The following is an 18,344-nucleotide window of genomic DNA, read 5'->3' as shown; positions in this document are numbered from 1 at the left end:
AGAAGCGGAAGTTGTTGCTTATCTGACTTCATTACAAAATACTGTGACTTCACTACAAGACACCGGTCAGGCTGCTTTCTGGTGGGCACAGACCTGTGAGTACAGCTTTCACTCCCTGGGATGGAATACTGGTTCAGGGTTCTTATTTTGCTCTTCTCTATCTTTGTAAGCACCCCGACTGTGCACACTTCCTCTGACAGCTAATAAGAATCTCACTGCTTCCGTTTCTCAGTATCAAGACAAAAATCTATAATCCATTCAGTATTCCTATCACAAGTGAAGAGAGTATAAAAATTACATACCTTAACCAGGGATAGGTCTATCTCAAGAACATTTGCAAGCTGGAAAATAAAATTTTAAAAATATTTTACATTCTAAGAATCATAAGCATATTACACAGTTGTAACAGACCATTTGACCATAATCAGAAAAATTTAAATTATTAATAACTGAGTCTGAATAAATTTTGTAATCAGAATTTTTTTCGTTCCATATCTCTAAGACACTTAGGGGAGTACAAATCCAGGCAGTGACCATAACAACTGAATTACTTAGCCTTTAATTTCGTCTCATTCAAAATAAAAAAAATTTCCAGATCAGTCAATTGTCTACAATGCTTTTATTATAAAGTCATATAAAGTTATTTAACCCGTTCATAAGCTATTAACTAAAAAAATTTTAATATATATATGCAGGAAGTAACTTAAGAATAGTGAACTAAAGTATATTAATGGTCCAAGATCTAACCATGCGTGGACTTTGAAAATATTTTAATTATATCATTAAATAATTTTATCTACTTTACACAAACTTATTTTATAATCTTGAGGTTAAGTTCTTTCATAAGATGCTATCATACTTACCTCTGCAACATTAGTATGCTCATCTATTGAAACAAATATCTTATAGAGTAGAGTTTCAAAATAATCACCTTGCACTCGATTCATTACAAAACCTTCAAGAGGAGGAACTAAAATAAACAAAATAGACTTTTCTCAGTGACATAATTTTATAAAACAAGAAAGTTTAATTCAAACATCTAATTGAAAAGAGGCCTCCAACTTAGGGACTGAATTCAGCTTTTGATTCATTTTACCAACTCCATAGCAAGTTTTCCTAAAACTCCCAAAGTAAGGTCATATGCAATGCTGTCTACACAGAGTGGACTCTTATGGCAGAGCATAAATCCTACGAAGAGTAATTTCATCCCCATGGACCTCTCAGCGTTACTGAGGCAGAGAAGTGCTAGAGGCATGGACTTGGTAGAACGGCAGGGGCGCCAGTGCTGCTCCAGAATGGGGAAGCCTGCCGAGGGTGTGTTTCTGATGCGTCTAGGGCAGCAGGTGGCTGGTCTAAAGCAGAGAAGCAAGAACTGCAAGTCACCATGCTATCCAAAACCAGGTGGACAGAAGGTGCTGGCTCTCTGCCCTCCACATCATCCCTGCTCCATCCTGAGAAAAGGGGAAATTCATCTGCGTGACTGCCACATTTATCACTGGTGTAATTTGCTCTTTGGGGCTTTCTATTCTGTAACCTCCTCGATGGGAAGAGGGTCAAGACCTTCCACACAAGAGGCTGCCCGATCGATGCTCCCCACCTGTTTATTCATACTCACTTCTCTCCATCTCTTTGGTCCAGATGCTCTAACCCACTTTACTAGAGTGCTCTGCCTGGCCAACAATAAAGAGGCACTATGCTTTCCTTTGCCATTCTCCCCTGTGGGCACACTTCCCCTGAAAACATCGTGGGAAGAAGGCGTGTGCCTAGGCCATAGCAGGATTTGGGTGTCCCTGTGTCCTCTAACCCTAACACCACCTAACTGCACCCAAAACCTGAATTATTCCCAACAGAGAGATATAAGACAAAATTCAAGTGGTCAAAATGAAGGCACTGTGAAGAACCACAATGTATACATCAGGATAGGCTATCTACTTTACAGCTCTGGCTCATGTCGTTTTTTGATTTAGTGCTACCCATATTTCCAATCATCCAAGGACTGTTAAGGATCAAAGGTTTCTTTTTAGAAATATTTTAGTAATCCCATTTTTTATATAATTAATTCTTTTCCTACACTCTCAGCTGTGTGAATACGAAGTGTAAATGTTTACTGAACGCTTACTAAGTGCCAGACTATACTACTAGCTACTTTATATATACAATTCCGCTTAATCCTCTTAATGTTAAGAGTTGTTCAAAACTATACCCTATCTTAGAGATGAAGAAACAAGGCAATGGGGTTCCCTGGTGGCGCAGTGGTTGAGAGTCTGCCTGCCGATGCAGGGGACACGGGTTCGTGCCCCGGTCCAGGAAGATCCCACATGCCGCGGAGCGGCTGGGCCCGTGAGCCATGGCCGCTGAGCCTGCGCGTCCGGAGCCTGTGCTCCGCAACGGGAGAGGCCACAACAGTGAGAGGCCTGCGTACCGCAAAAAAAAAAAAAAAAAAAAGAAGGCACTAAAAGGTTAGAAATACACAATTTACATCTAGGCAAAAAGAATGAGGCAACTCTACATAAAGAGATATGGAATAGTATCAACGTATAATTAAAAAAGCAAAGTATGAGCTGGATACACCACCTGCGTAAGAATAAAACCACACAAAAAAGGATATATACATATATGCCTATGTGCATAGTATGTTTTTGGAAGAATATACAGGAAACTTAGTGGCGGCTGAGAGAGGAACTGACTGGTTAGGGACAGGCATGGGAAGCAGACTTTTTATACTCTTCTGTAAATTTAGTATTTTATAATCATAATTACTGCCTACTCAAAAAATACATTAACAAAAATAAAAATAAAGAAAAATACCTGGAAATAGCAAAAAAAGTTATAGAAAAAAAAAAGACAAGGAAGGCCTGGCCATAAACACATGGTAACACAAATAAAAAATAGAGGTCAGGACACACTAGACTATGATAACCTGATATGAGGAAGTAGTGCTGTGAAAAGCCCCCAACACTCATTGTTAACAGTAAGGTCCCTGGGGTTTTGTGACACTTCATATTTGATTACACAATATCTTAGAATGGTAAAAGATATCACAAACAAGAATAATACCTAAAAGATATGATGGAAAACACACTTATAATACATAACCTTAATATAACAAGTGCTTCTATAAATTGGTAAGAAATCTAATCTAGAGGAAAAAAAAGCCAAGGATGTGTCCAAGAATGTTAACCACATCACCACTGAGGCAAATAAATAAATAAATAAAATAAAAAAGAATAAAATATTTAAAAAAGGAAATGATCTAAACAACCAGCAATAGGGAAATGGTTTACTAAATTGAAATATACCAGGGTCTTAATATTGATTTAACTTGGGGAGGTGGATGAAGAGGAAGGGAGGAAGAGATAAAGATAAAAAAGATGGTAGTGACATGAAAATATAAGACACAGATATGTCAGGTAAAAATGAAGAACAAGAACTTCCCTAGTGGTTCAGTGGTTAAGAATCCACCTGCCAATGCAGGGGACACGGGTTCAAGCCCTGGTCTGGGAAGATCCCACATGTTGCAGAGCAACTAAGCCCATGCGCCACAACTACTGAGCCTGTGCTCTAGAGCCCGTGAGCCGCAACTACTGAGCCCGTGTGCTACAACTACGGAAGCCCGCGTGCCTAGAGCCCGTGCTCCACAACAAGGAGAAGCCACCACAATGAGAAGCCCGCACACCGCAACCAAGAGTAGCCCCTGCTCGCCGCAACTAGAGAAAGCCCACGCGCAGCAATGAAGACCCAACGCAGCCATAAATAAATAAACAAATAAATAAATAATGTAAAATGAAGAACATATAATTGTATGATATTACTGAATATATGTAGAAACTTATGCACTGAACAAGGTTTAAAAAGTGACATAAATGTATAAAAACACTGGTTTGATTTAGGATTGTGAGAAATTTACCTCAGATTTCTACTATTTTAATACAGTGCTTACACCAACAAAAGATAAAAATGAAAGGAATTTAACTAAAACCACCTCAATGAGTTGCAACGTAATGAGGAAGAAATGTTTTTCTTTGAAAAATTCTAACATCAAAGATCCCACAATGATATGTGTCTAACTTAACAGGTGACACACAGTGCCCAGCACCTAGTAGCCATTCAAAAAACATTGAGAAATATTAGCACATATTTACCTGCTATACAACTGTCATCAGATATTGGTACATCCAGATAAATAAATCCTTTGTTATATAAACCTACAGAAGCAGAAGTATCTTGTTTTAGATGAACCAGTAAACACTGTAGTTTAAAAAAATAAAATAAAAACTTTATTCCTGATTTTCTGTAAAGATTCTTACAACTTAATGGTATATGAAAAGGAAAAAAGAAAGATTGAAGAAAAAAAAATTACATCAAAGCTTTCAAATCTTGGTTTCCCTCAAATGCTCAGAACTGCAAAATTTTTCTTATGATTCATTTGTATAAATTTCTAATCTATGTGACTAATTATAGCCACACTGGAAAACAATGGACTAAGGTCACGTTTCAAACAATAACATTCCTTAGGAAATATTACTGTTCTTACCTAATTGATAAATAATTGCTATAAATTGCTGATGGCTTAAAATAATTTTTTATGTTGACGAAAGACCATTTCTACTAACCACTTACTATGTACTACATTGTAATCTAGTGATCCAGAGAGCTGAGGGCCTGCATCAATGATCTTATCAATAGCGCATTTCTCGGGCAAAGTGCATATCTAGGAAAAGCAAAATATTTTCAATTAGGTCCTGTCCAAATTAACTAACTGGTAAGTTTCCTGAAATCTATTCATGTTTAAACCAATGATTATAAGTCATTAGTTGAATGAACTACATATTTTTTTCATTTTTTACTCTAGAATTCAAACAAAAAAAGCCACGCGCAACCATCAATTAAGGTGCCAAAATATGCTACCAACAGAACTCATACAACAAAGCAATTTTAAGTGCCAATACTTGCTGGTAAGTAATGTGCTCACTAATAAATAGTAATATTGACTCATCTTCTTTGCACTGGAATCTGATCCATTTGCTGATTCTGGATCTCTCAAACCAGAAGTTCATTCACATGCCACAGGATTATCATCACTGACAAGATCACCATCTTATGACACAGTCTGACATCTCTGCTCGGAAGTAAATGCACTGAAGCAGAATTTCTAAGCCTTGCACTCACTGGATTTATTCAGTCCTCAGAAGTAAAACAAAATGCCAACTAAAAAAAAATCCACACGCTCACTTAATTCCTTCAGCCACAGGGATATGACTGGTCTCTAGGCACATCGTCTGCTATTCCACCTTTTTCCCCTAAATCAACATCCCTTCTAAAATGTATAAAGCTTATAGCAAATGTGGTCTGACCACTGGGAATAGTATTTCCCTTGATCTTGACACTATTCCCTAACAAGCACTTACCACTTCAGTACAGCAGTTCAGCACAGTGATTAAGAGCACAGCACACTGCCTGGGTTATAATCCCAGACCTTTACTAGAACTGTGACTGGAGCCATTACTTCATTTCTCTGCGCTCACTTTCCTCACATGTGAAAGAGGCTACAAATAATACACAGCTCTGGGGTTGTGATGAGACTCAAATGAGACAATATAAAAAGCAGCTGGAATAGTGCCTGGCACACTGAGCACACAGCAAGTCCTCAAAAACCGTTGGCAATACTATTGCTGGTAGCTGTGGCATCACGTCACTTTACATGAAACATGTAAGTAAAATCCCCAGATGACTGTACATGAACCAAGTCAAGTCTCCCTGATGACTAAAGAGTATTTTCGAAAACTTCCAATATTCTAGCCTACTAAGATCATTTACAATTTTGAATTTAAGTTTAATTTCCTTCAGGAAAACCAACTAGTGTTACTTTTTGTAAAAAAGTTATGTAACTATAGTTAAAAATTATAATTTTTAAAATAAAAATCCTATGTTTAACTTTTAAAGTTATCTACCTTTATGTCATCTTCTGTGATATATGCAGCCTGCACCACCCACCATGCCTCTATGGCAATTTCCACCGGCTTTACTGGTAGAAGATCACGGGCCGTTTTCCGTCTGAAAAATTTCTGCAATGGTACAAACATCAGAGCATTTGCAATCTATCTAAAATTACTACTTTCTTTTTTTATTGATAACAGTATAACAAGACAGTTTCCAACAGACTAAATAAATATCTTTTAAAATTCTCATGTTTTAAAATCTAAAGTATTCTAGATATACTGAATGGAGAAAGTCATTCTTAAATTATCTCTAAGTAAATTACTTCAAAACACTATCATTAAATCTGGATCTAAATCCAGAAATTCAAAGGAAACCCAGGTGAAAATGCATTTGTGTACTGATTTCACCCATGAAGTGAACCCTGGGAGTGGAATGAGCAGGTGAAAAGACCAGCAGAGCAAAGTTAATTTTTAAAAATAAATGAAATGTCTCACGCCTTAGATATTTTTAATTCAATAATCACTTAAGCTATAACCTAGAGATACTGATGAGTTGTTTCTGTATTAAGCATATTTTATTTGATGAAAGAAATCATAATTCATTATTTCTACTACTTAAAAATTTAATCAGATTGTGTGATAAGGAGGACAAGAAATTTGAAGGGAAGGGAAACAACTAACTTACTTTTGACGATCTACACTGATTCATCAGATCAATGTACTGGTTCCTTCCTATGCCAAGAAGCCTTAGACCTAAAAGAAAGAGCCTTTCCTTTAAAATCATTTAATACATCTTGAAATGTCAGTACACTCACAACCTACTAGGAAAAAACCTTTGACTTTCATTCCTCTTTTGATTACTGACAGATGATCAATATCAAATTAAAAAGAATTCTTCAAACAAAATATAAAAGACAAGCAACTGGGAGAGGTGAATTCAAGCTGACACTTTGACAATGCTAACTGAGAAAATTTTTAAAAAGCAGAAGTCCTCCCAATTCCAGGAAGTCAAAATGTACTTCTCAGCAAAAGTTTCTTCTTAACACAACAGAACTATGTCACATTTCAAATACACACTTCATTAAAATAAGCATAATAAAACACCAGCAAATTATGTTAGTAACAACCATATATCATGCTGCAAAAATATTGTGCACAAATTTTCTTTCCTCATTTGGTATACACCACAGCCCAAGTAACAGAACTTCATTCTCTAGAAATAGAGACTAGTCCCATTTTTCTGATTCTACCACTCCAAAATATTCTTAGACATTTAGACTAAATCTTATACTTGACTTGTATCACCTGATAAAATTCCTATCAATAATGTTGCTTGCCGTTCTCATCTTTCAAGTCTTCCAGGTTAAAAGCACAATAATGAAAGGCAAGAGAGCACGCATGCACAAAGACACTCTAAACACTGCCTCATTCTTCAGCATAATTAAATACTTACAGTCAGCAGCAGTGAAATTGGGCAATGAATCATAACTTTTCTCACTGTTCATAATGTCCTTTTAAAAAGAAAAAAACGTAAACGTTAAACGCAAAATGTCCTTGCCACAGGAAGCACTGAGATCAGAGCCTGGCAACCTAGAGCGTGCATGTCACAGTGTGGCATGTACCACGAGGTCCCAACCTAGCAACTGAAGGTCAGGCTTTCAGGTCTGGGTTCCTCACAGCGCATTATGAAGCCCAGACAGTTGCCCAGTAACCTCTGCCCTGTGGAAGCTATGCAAGGAATACCTCTCTCAGAGTTCAGGGTTCCAGGCTCTCCACACTTCATACCTGATCCTAGACTCCTACCCTAGGATTAGAGAGAATCCCGAGAGAAGGCCCAACAGTGTGTCATAGCTCCATTAACAAGCATCCAAGACAAGCACTGCCGACAAAGACCTTAACCGCTCAGCAGCCTCTGCTCCTCCAAATCCCAACCAGCAACAGAGTCAAACTCAGTATCCAGCTTCTTCCAACCCTCATCTGTTTCTCCAGTAATAAACCAGCTGTTTACTGTGGGGATAAGACCCATTTTTAGCCCAGGAGTTATACCCAATGGTATAAAAACAGATACCAGAGAACAGCAAGCACATGGATGCACTGAAAGCTGGTAAATGGGACAAAACCTCACTCTATTATCTCCCCCAAACCTGTGGATAACACCAGAAAAATAATCAGAGAGACAGCAACAAAACTATTCTACACACTGCTTAGCTGCCACCTTCATTATGCTACCCTGGTTCTAGGGAAAGGGACTGACAGAAACCTGGGCGGCCAGGCCTCAAGCTTTACTTTGTATTTCCTCCAAAACAGGGACACAGGAGACATGGGACTATAGAAGTGCCTGTGAAGAAGGGGCTTAAGGAGACAGGCAAAGGGAGCTCCTGTGAAGGCAGCCACGTCCTAAAGGGAGCTAACCTCACTGCTACTGCAGGCGCCCAACTCCTTCAGTTCTAGGCTGCCCTCTGCTCTTCAAGTGGCTGGTGAGCCCAGAACAGTAGCACTCAAATAGAATTAACAGCAAATGAATACTAGATAAATACTGCCAAGCTTCACATAAAACTCACTTAAAAACAGTATATAGGGGCTTCCCTGGTGGCGCAGTGGTTGAGAGTCTGCCTGCCGATACAGGGGACACAGGTTCGTGCCCTGGTCCAGGGGGATCCCGCATGCCGCAGAGCGGCTGGACCCGTGAGCCATGGCCGCTGAGCCTGCGCGTCCGGAGCCTGTGCTCCGCAACGGGAGGGGCCACAGCAGTGAGAGGCCCGCGTACCGCAAAAAAAAAAAAAAAACCCAAAAAAACAGTATATAACTACTATTTAAAACTATTCAACACAGGCCTAAAAACTGCCTTTGGAAAAAGGCTAACATCTAAAAGTTAGTAATCACAGAAACATTAGTAACCAGGACTACTAATACAATTGTACTCTTCTGAAACATGCATTATATAATGTTGGGTCTATATCATCATTTATTCTTTCTACAGTTAGAAAACAGCTAAATATATTAAGCTTCTCTGAGCTTAATGTTCAATTCTGTCACCCACATTTTCAACCTTAACAGTGTATTAAAAGCAATAAATTTTATACAAACTGTGCTAACATAAATGGCTGATTAACGCTACAACAGCACAAAGGGTCAACAACGTCTTCAAGAACACAGAATAAAGACAGATACTTTCCTGCCAAGAAAACACTGATAAGGACAACTACTTGCACAAGTGTGGCTACAACAGTTAACTTGTAAGCAACCATCTTTTTTACACTATAAACTCAGAAACAATGTCCACCGTGGCTGAGGGCTGGTCATCATTCACAAAGTGTCCCCGACATGAAGTTCCATCCCATCCCTGAAGATTCACGTACACTGTAAACTCACCTCCATAATCCCAGTATAATATAAAAATGGTGTTATCCTCAGGCCCTTTACCATGATATCTGATAAATGGTAAGGGTACAGCATCAGATGATCTCGACTGTACTTTAAGAGTTCCTCATAGTACTTGCGTTCATCTTTCTTGACATGTTTAACTGGGAAAGAAAGGGAAATTCTCCAGATTTTTTTCAGATCTTAGACTTAAATATAATTATAAATGCAAGGAGAAACACTTTACAAACTAATATTAATTAAAAAGAGAAGTATGTAAATTGGAAGAGAATAAAACAATCTAAGTTGGAACAAAGAAACAATTACACCACAAGCAACAGACTTCAGAGTATATAAGTAAAATGTATGGGACAGAAAAGTAGAGAAATAATTCTTAACAAATCAAAAAGCAAAGAAAGTGAGCATGGAATGTCTCCCCCAAAAAACATAAGCTGTAATCCATCCAACCCCTATGATACTTTACAAGACAGCCAATCTGAATGGCAGTTTTCTATGAAATCAAGTCTATTTTTAAATATTATTTGCTGGTTTCTGTGTTTTAAATGTAAAAAAACCTCTGATTTCCATGGAATATGTTTTCATAGAAAACCTATCTCTGAAATACTATGCTTAAAATAAGAGTAACAAATGGGAGGGAAGACTAGCAGGGCAACAGAATAATCAAAGTAATCTGACAAATAAAAAGCAAACATTTTAAAAAAAGTTTTTTTAAAAAAATGGAGCCAATTATGTTTAAAATTTGTTCCAATTATTATAGAAAGAGTCTTCATTAAAGTTGTATTATTTGGAAAATTTATAGAGACCAAAACAAAACTCAAAGTCAAAATTCATTAAGAAGGAATGTACTTCTTTTCTGGCATATTTTCTCACTAAACTAAAAAGAGGACAACTGAATCAAAATTAATATTCTATAGGTAAAATGAATCTATAAACAGTACTCTAAAAAATAATTTTCATTGGAATTAGAAAGAAGAATCTACTTGCTAATGCAAATTATTGTTAGGTGTGATGGGTCATTATAGAATTTATTAAAGGCTGTACATGGAAAAATTTCAGTACTATGAAATATATAATAAAAAGATAGGACAGATTTATGAAAATGTAATTCAGCAGTAGTCATTTCTACCTCAATGTAAAAATGTCTCTACTTACCTAAGTTATTTCTGTATCGTAACTGATTGCGGATGCTGTACAGGACAACCTGCTTCTCATATTCTCTCTGTGAATTTCCAAGACTCTAAAAAAAATTTAAAATAGATTTAAAATAGTTTCTAAACTAAACAACAGTACTTTTACCCCATAAAATTTCAATACCATGCCCCCTAATTTTATCCTGGAATCTCTAATTTCCAGAACTGAGTAAAGATTTTCTTAAATTTTATCATACAAACTTTCCTGCTATGGTATTAGAGCAAAAATTCAATGTGTTTATCTTCAGTCTCCCTTTCTAAAAGGATTTACTGAAATTATCTAAAGTATGTAATAAATAAAAGAGCAGTCAGAGAGCATAACTTCACTTAAGTTAACAAAAAACTAAGTTCTACTAATAAAGATTTCCTTCTTTTGTTTTTTTTAAACATTTTTACTGGAGTATAAATGCTTTACAATGGTGTGTTAGTTTCTGCTTTATAACAAAGTGAATCAGTTATACATATACATATGTCCCCATATCTCTTCCCTCTTGCGTCTCCCTCCCTCCCTCCCTCCCACCCTCCCCATCCCACCCCTCTAGGTGGTCACAAAGCACCGAGCTGATCTCCCTGTGCTATGCGGCTGCTTCCCACTATCTATTTTACATTCGGTAGTGTATATATGTCCATGCCACTCTCTCACTTTGTCCCAGCCTACCCTTCCCCCTCCCCATATCCTCAAGTCCATTCTCTAGTAGGGTCTGTGTCTTTATTCCTGTCTTGCCCCTAGGTTCTTCATGACCTTTTTTTTTTTTAGATTCCATATATATGTGTTAGCATACGGTATTTGTCTTTCTCTTTCTGACTTACTTCACTCTGTATGACATCCATCCACCTCACTACAAATAGGTCCTCACCTCACTAGGTCCATCCACCTCACTACAAATAACTCAATTTCGTTTCTTTTATGGCTGAGTAATATTCCATTGTATATATGTGCCACATCTTCTTTATCCATTCATCTGCTGATGGACACTTAGGTTGCTTCCATGTCCTGGCTACTGTACATAGAGCTGCAATGAACATTGTGGTACATGTCTCTTTTTGAATTATGGTTTTCTCAGGGTATATGCCCAGTAGTGGGATTGCTGGGTCATATGGTAGTTCTATTTTTAGTTTTATAAGGAACCTCCATACTGTTCTCCATAGTGGCTGTATCAATTTACATTCCCACCAACAGTGCAAGAGGGTTCCGTTTTCTCCACACCTTCTCCAGCATTTATTGTTTGTAGATTTTTTGATGCAATCCCTATCAAACTACCACTGGAATTTTTCACAGAACTAGAACAAAAAATTTCACAATTTGTATGGAAACACAAAAGACCCCGTATAGCCAAAGCAATCTTGAGAAAGAAAAATGGAGCTGGAAGAATCAGGCTCCCTGACTTCCAACTATACTACAAAGCTACAGTAATCAAGACAGTATGGTACTGCCACAAAAACAGAAATATAGATCAATGGAACAGAATAGAAAGCCCAGAGATAAACCCACACACATATGGTCACCTTATCTTTGATAAAGGAGGCAAGAATATACAGTAGAGAAAAGACAGCCTCTTCAGTAAGTGGTGCTGGGAAAACTGGACAGCTACATGTAAAAGAATGAAATTAGAACACTCCCTAACACCATACACAAAAATAAACTCAAAATGGATTAAAGACCTAAATGTAAGGCCAGACACTATCAAACTCTTAGAGGAAAACATAGGCAGAACACTCCATGACATAAATCACAGCAAGATCCTTTTTGACCCACCTCTAGAGAAATGGAAATAAAAACAAAAATAAACAAATGGGACCTAATGAAACTTCAAAGCTTTTGCACAGCAAAGGAAACCATAAACAAGACCAAAAGACAACCCTCAGAATGGGAGAAAATATTTGCAAATGAAGCAACTGACAAAGGATTAACCTCTAAAATTTACAAGCAGCTCATGCAGCTCAATATCAAAAAAACAAACAACCCAATCCAAAAATGGGCAGAAGACCTACGTAGACACTTCTCCAAAGAAGATATACAGATTGCCAACAAGCACATGAAAGAATACTCAACATCATTAATCATTAGAGAATTGCAAATCAAAACTACAATGAGACATCATCTCACACAGGTCAGAATGGCCATCATCAAAAGATTTCCTTCTTGACCGTCTCCAATTTGTGTAGATGGATAGATTCTTGCACCTACATTTATTTAAATTTAAGAATGGCCACTAAGGACAGATCCCCCTCTGATGACTACTTACAGTTGAGGGCTATGATTATTAAAAATTAAGATTCCTGGAGAATGTACACTTAAAAAATACCTCTAAATACGATTATTTCTTAAAAACGTCATCTTATGGCCTCATCAGAAAACACTTATGACAATTTTAGAATTTCCGATATATTTTTTAGTGAGCAAAACGCTTTCTAGCTGTGAATTTAGTGTTTTAAGTCCAAAATTGGGTTCTCATGAAAGCAAAGAATAAGTCTGTCTGATTATAGTTAACATGATATTCAATGTGAGACCATAAACTTAATTTAATATACGACTGCTATCCCCCTTCTAATTACTAGCTATGATCTTTCCAACACACTATAAAATAAGACATCTTAAGAGATTAATGACAGAAGGAACAGAGGACTCAGTTATTATACTTCTCACTCATAGGTTTCTGAAAGCCAAGGTAAATGTCCATGCACATACTTTCACTTAAGGCCATCTTCACAAAACAGATGAAACTCACATCTAAATAAACTGGCACACAACTGGAACTACTGGTGGGTAGCATTTTAAGAAAAAAGGGACATAACGTGAGAAAAGTAAAAATCTTTCTTCCTGCATCTAGATTAATTGATCTATCACAGGTTGAACCATAAGCCACACTACTGCTGAAATGTTATGTGCTGACATTATTTTCATCCATTTTAACATTACAAGAAGTTAGGAGTAAAGTTCATTGTAGAGATACTGCTCTCCTATCTTTTATGTAGCACCAAAACCAGGGCCAGTATTGAAGATATTTAGGGGATTCAAAATATTAGGCTTTCTGTAAAATTTTAAAGGATCTCCTCTAGCTCTACTGCCAAATAAAAGTCTCTTTCTCAAGGAACAGAGAACACACACACTCACTCACACAGCGGACAATTTGCTAAAATCTCAGCAACTTCCAAACTTGAGGATTTACTCTTCTGTTTCAAAATAAGTCCCTTAATTTATTCTAACTTACAACCGTTTTCTCCCTTTAAAACTCTGTTCCCAGTAACTCCAGGATAAAAAGTGTAAATCAAGCCACTTACACAAAATATAAGGTCCCCATTATTTATAAGTTAATTAGAGAATACAGTATCTACTAAACATCTAAGTCTTTGCGCTATCATTAAGTAATGACTGGTCCTGATCGATACATGTGCAGACACACAAGTAACTAAAAACTGCATTAACAGCTGATTTTATTCTTCACTACCCTTGTACATAAAATATAATTGCTTTGTTCACAAAGATTCTTTGGCTTCTCTTCCACGCCCACCCCAATTTCCCACCATCCACATTTTAAAACACTGCTGCCACTACAGGAGGCAACGAAAGAAAGGTCATTTTACTGGGAGACAGTGCAGACCCTGTAGAAATTCCTACCAGGTCTAACAAATGAAGCTGGGCTGCAGATAAAAGGAACTAAAACTGACGGAGTGACATAGAAACCGGCTGTAAAACACCCACTGTGGATCAGATGATGCTAAAAGCATAAAGAATTCTTTCTAAAGCTTTTGCTCCTACAAACCCCAATGCGCACCACCTCCCCCAAAATACACAATAGTTTTTTTTAATTGACCCTCCTTGGAACCTCATCATAAAATTTCCCTTCAAATGAAACTATGAATTGTTTTGAACAATGAATACTGGTAAACTACATAGAAAGATCCTGAAATAATGGCCTGATCCAAAACTTTTTAATGTATTTCTGAAAGTCTAGTATAGCTCACACCATGTAAAAATTTTCATCTCATTTATATAAAAACTATTTTTTCAAATATTTTTTCAAAAAAAATCTGAATCACCTTCCACCAGCTTTCAAAACTGGGAAATATGAGTCACTTTCAAATTAAACTCATCAAAACTTACCAGAAACTCTTATCAAAGTACTTAGTATCTGTAACACCAAAAACCAAATTCTTTCCACACAAGGACTATTCCCCACTTTTAAACTGACTAAGCTTTAGCTTCTGGAAAAAAATCTCAGACTGATACTATCACTCCTTCACTGCAAAAGTATTTACTAAAAGCCAACTAAGAGATAGGTGCTCAAAATACAAAAGCAAAAACAAGTAATGTAACCAGAAAATACAACATAGTGGGGTAAGTGCTATGGGTGAGAAATACAGTGCTGGGGCAGCACACCTGAGGGTCAACTACTCCAGAGATAGGTCAGAAAAACCTTTCTAGAGGAGTTAACATCTCAATTCAAAAAGAAGCAACATGTAATCTATGGAGACAAATAGAAATAGGACTGGGTTTGCATTTTAGAAACCTCACCACAGTATAGTATGAAGAATGGATAGGAAGGTACTTTTCTGAGTGCTAGACACCAGACAGAAAGCTGATGTCCTAATCCAAGGTAGACCTAGGGAAAAAGAGCAAGGCTAGAGAAAATCCATGAAGTAATTTGTACAGATGGGTTTCGCAACACCTTCTACAAGCGAAAGCTTATCCTAAGCTAAAACACCAATTCTTGTAAGTGATCTCACGAAAAAAAGTTTTAATTTAATGTCATGCTTGTGCTTAAGTATAACACTGTTCTGAGATTATTTTTAATAGTCATGACTAAGGTTTGGAAAGGTTTCTGTCATATGTACAAAATAGATAATAAGAACCTGCTGTATAAAAAAATAAATAAAATTCTAAAATTCAAAAAAAAGCCTTTTCCCAATACTAATTAAGATCAATTATTTCTGTTGGACATAACTGAATCATCCATCTTTCTTCTATTATGTTACATTTATTTTTGTGAAACGAAGAGTAGAGAAAACATGGAAACAAAGGATTGTTGGTTCTTCCAGCTGTCTTGCCATATGCCACAAAACCCTAAAAACAAAAAGTGCCCATCAAAGCCCTCATTCAAGCTTAACAAGAGAAACTTAGTCTTTCAGATTTAGAGCTTTCTTCCTCCCATTCAAGATTAACGTCACATGGGCAGCCACTGCCACCCAAGAATTCTGAGTTCCTTAAATTTATCTTTCCACTTCCTTGTATTTTTGGTATCTTGAAGTGAAAGCATTTTCTCTGCCACACAATGCACCGCCAGAACCTTAAATTACTCATTTCCTGGAACTAAGACCCCAAGCTGGGAGAGGAGGCAAAGTAATAATCCTTATACCATCACCACCAACAACCCAAACTTTCCAAATATGCCAGTGTCCAGCACCAATGGAAAACAGAACTTCACTCTCAACCAAGCAACATGGCGGGAACTTGAAGGTCCATCTATGACCAGAGAGAAAAAGTGCCTTCTATACAGCACATATCACTTCTTCATAATTTTTACCACCGCTCACCATATTATGTATTTATTCATTTATTTGTTAACTGTCTTTCTTTACTGAAACGTAAGCTCCATGAAGACAGGGCTTTCCCGTGCTGACTGTTGCAAATAACCCGCACCTAAAACAAGGCATAGCACATAGTAGGTGTTCAATAAATATCTGTAAAACAACTGAGTAAAAATAACACTCAAACATTTGAGAACTACCTCTTGGACAAAAACCTCCTGTCGCTCTCTCGTTGCAACATCTCTAATAAACTCATCTTGTTGACAGACTGAAGTCCAACAAAACGAAGTCCGAAAGTCCTTTAAAATCCGGCCCTGACCGCTACCACTCCCCACGCACTCACCAAGCCCCACTGCCAAACACACCAATACACCTACACCTCCGGATTCCGGTGATGGAGGAGGTCGCTCACTACTCTCAAAGAACGCTTTCACTCGTCCAAGCTTCTTAAAATAACTTTCCCTCTCGCTGGAAAATCTTGAATCCCTCTTATCTATCTCTTATTCGTCCTTTAAGGCCCAATTTAAATGCCTCCCCTACACAACGTCTTGACACTCCCTGGACGATTTCTGACGCCTTCCTCTACGCGCTCGCATATACCATCATGCAGGTTCGTGTGAGCTGCTACCAGCCTGTAACGGATTCATTTGTTTCTCGTCCCTTTCCCACCATCCCGCAGTTCTGGAGGTCAAGAGCCGTGTTTTAAATTTGTTTCGAAGGTGCCTAGCGCAGTGCCCGGTTGAAGGGAGTCTGCGTGCGAAGGCGGCAAGCGAGTCCACTGGACACCATTCCATCCCATTTCGAAACGGCCCCATCCTGCCCCTGTGGCCCCAGGACCGTCCCCTCCTCACCCGCGGGCTGCGGGTAGGTTATCTCAAGACCCTGGGCGGGGGAAGGCCGGGAGCCAGCCCAGAGGCGCCAGCCTCGGCCCCGCGGGCTCGGCGAGCAGGTGACGGCGGGGCGGGACCCCGGCCCCAGGTTCCATACCTGCCTCACGTTGGCCGGCAGCTTGCTCCAGGGGTAGTTGTGCCGGATGTGGAACTCCACGTCTATGTTCATGATGCCGGGAGCCCGGGAGGGCGGCGGCGGCCAGGACCGCAGCTGGAACGACGCCTCCCGCCTGCCCGCCCGTAGCCCGTCCGAGGAGCCCGCGGGAGGCCCCACGCCTCACACTGCGGACGGCCCGGGCTGCCCCATGGCCTGGGCTCCCGACAGGTCGGTGCGGCCCGGGCCACGGGGCACGGGAGCAGAGGAGACAGGGAACCGGACGCCTCGGCTGCTCCAAGTTTCTTCCTAGTTTCGGCCCGCCGGAAATGGCTTCGGGCGTGCGTCACTTCCGCCCGCCGGCGCGAGGCCGGGGGGGGGCCGAGGCCGGGGGCGGAGCCTGGGACCAGCCTTCATGCCCGCCCCCTGCAAGCTGAGGGGAGGGACAGGGAGGTAGAGCCGGCAGGGACCCGGGTAATCGTGCCTTGCTCGAGCGCTCCGTGTCCTTCTGTCAGTCTCTGGATGAATTAATTGGGTTTGTACTGCCATTGCTGGATGACCCACTTTCCCCCAAATGCGAGCCCGGGTGGTCCTGGAGCAGGCGGTTACAGGCGCTGGGGGAGGGCCGGCCAAGAAGCAGCGACTTGGGAAGGGGGCCATAGTTGACTTAAAAACGGGCAAGAGGGTTTCCCTGGTGGCGCAGTGGTTGAGAGTCCGCCTGCCGATGCAGGGCACATGGGTTCGTGCCCCGGTCCGGGAAGATCCCACGTGCCGCGGAGCGGCTAGGCCCGTGAGCCATGGCCGCTGAGCCTGCGCGTCTAGGCCCGTGAGCCATGGCCGCTGAGCCTGCGCGTCTGGAGCCTGTGCTCCGCAACGGGAGAGGCCACAGCAGTGAGAGGCCCGCGTACCGCAAAAAAAAAAAGGGCAAGAACGGTGAGGTCCCGGGGGCTCTTAAGAGCCAACCCCGAACCGAGGCCAGGTGGAAGGGGTCCAGGCTCGTGAAGGAAATGTGTAAGTCAGAGCTTTCCCCCCAGTGGAGTGAAGGTCTAGCGATGCTTCATCCCCTCCTGATAGCTGCTACATCTTATGGAAGAGGAACAGTTGGGCTCTCCTTCAGAGCTCCACATTCTTGTTTTGTTGCGACCCGGTTGGCGGGATCTTAGTTCCCCCACCAGGGATTGAACCCCCTGGCCCTCTGCAAGCGCAGAGTCCTAACCATTGGACAGCCAGGGAATTCCCACAAAGGTCCAAATTCTTAAAATGTAGGGATTCAGGGAGTTGAAATGGTAAACAGCCGGTGCTGACGTGGGGGAGGTCCAGA

At 39.8% G+C, this 18,344-nt stretch overlaps 1 protein-coding gene across 2 annotated transcripts in view; it reads right to left on the bottom strand.

Annotated features, from left to right (window-relative positions):
• FAM91A1 (family with sequence similarity 91 member A1) overlaps positions 1–17,327 on the bottom strand; it is a 43,100-nt gene extending 25,773 nt beyond the window's left edge. Inside the window, exons 1-10 of one of the 2 annotated variants that reach the window (XM_082858899.1) lie at positions 17,027–17,327; positions 10,473–10,557; positions 9,312–9,463; positions 7,393–7,450; positions 6,625–6,692; positions 5,952–6,065; positions 4,621–4,711; positions 4,143–4,205; positions 864–970; positions 303–341 (exon numbers count right to left, since the gene is read on the bottom strand). In XM_082858899.1, the coding sequence (XP_082715025.1) occupies positions 303–341; positions 864–970; positions 4,143–4,205; positions 4,621–4,711; positions 5,952–6,065; positions 6,625–6,692; positions 7,393–7,450; positions 9,312–9,463; positions 10,473–10,557; positions 17,027–17,098 (849 nt within the window). In that variant the 5' untranslated portion in view covers positions 17,099–17,327. Of the gene's footprint in view, positions 1–302; positions 342–863; positions 971–4,142; positions 4,206–4,613; positions 5,181–5,951; positions 6,066–6,624; positions 6,693–7,392; positions 7,451–9,311; positions 9,464–10,472; positions 10,558–17,026 lie in introns of those variants that run through there. The other variant, XM_082858900.1, reaches the window with a different exon arrangement.
• Positions 17,328–18,344: the final 1,017 nt, after the last annotated feature.

This window comes from Leucopleurus acutus, assembly GCF_964270905.1.
Source record: "Leucopleurus acutus genome assembly, chromosome: 17".
NCBI classification, from domain to species: Eukaryota; Metazoa; Chordata; class Mammalia; order Artiodactyla; family Delphinidae; genus Leucopleurus; species Leucopleurus acutus.
The sequence above is the reverse complement of the archived record's forward strand: the minus strand, read 5'-3'. Positions and strand labels throughout refer to the sequence as shown.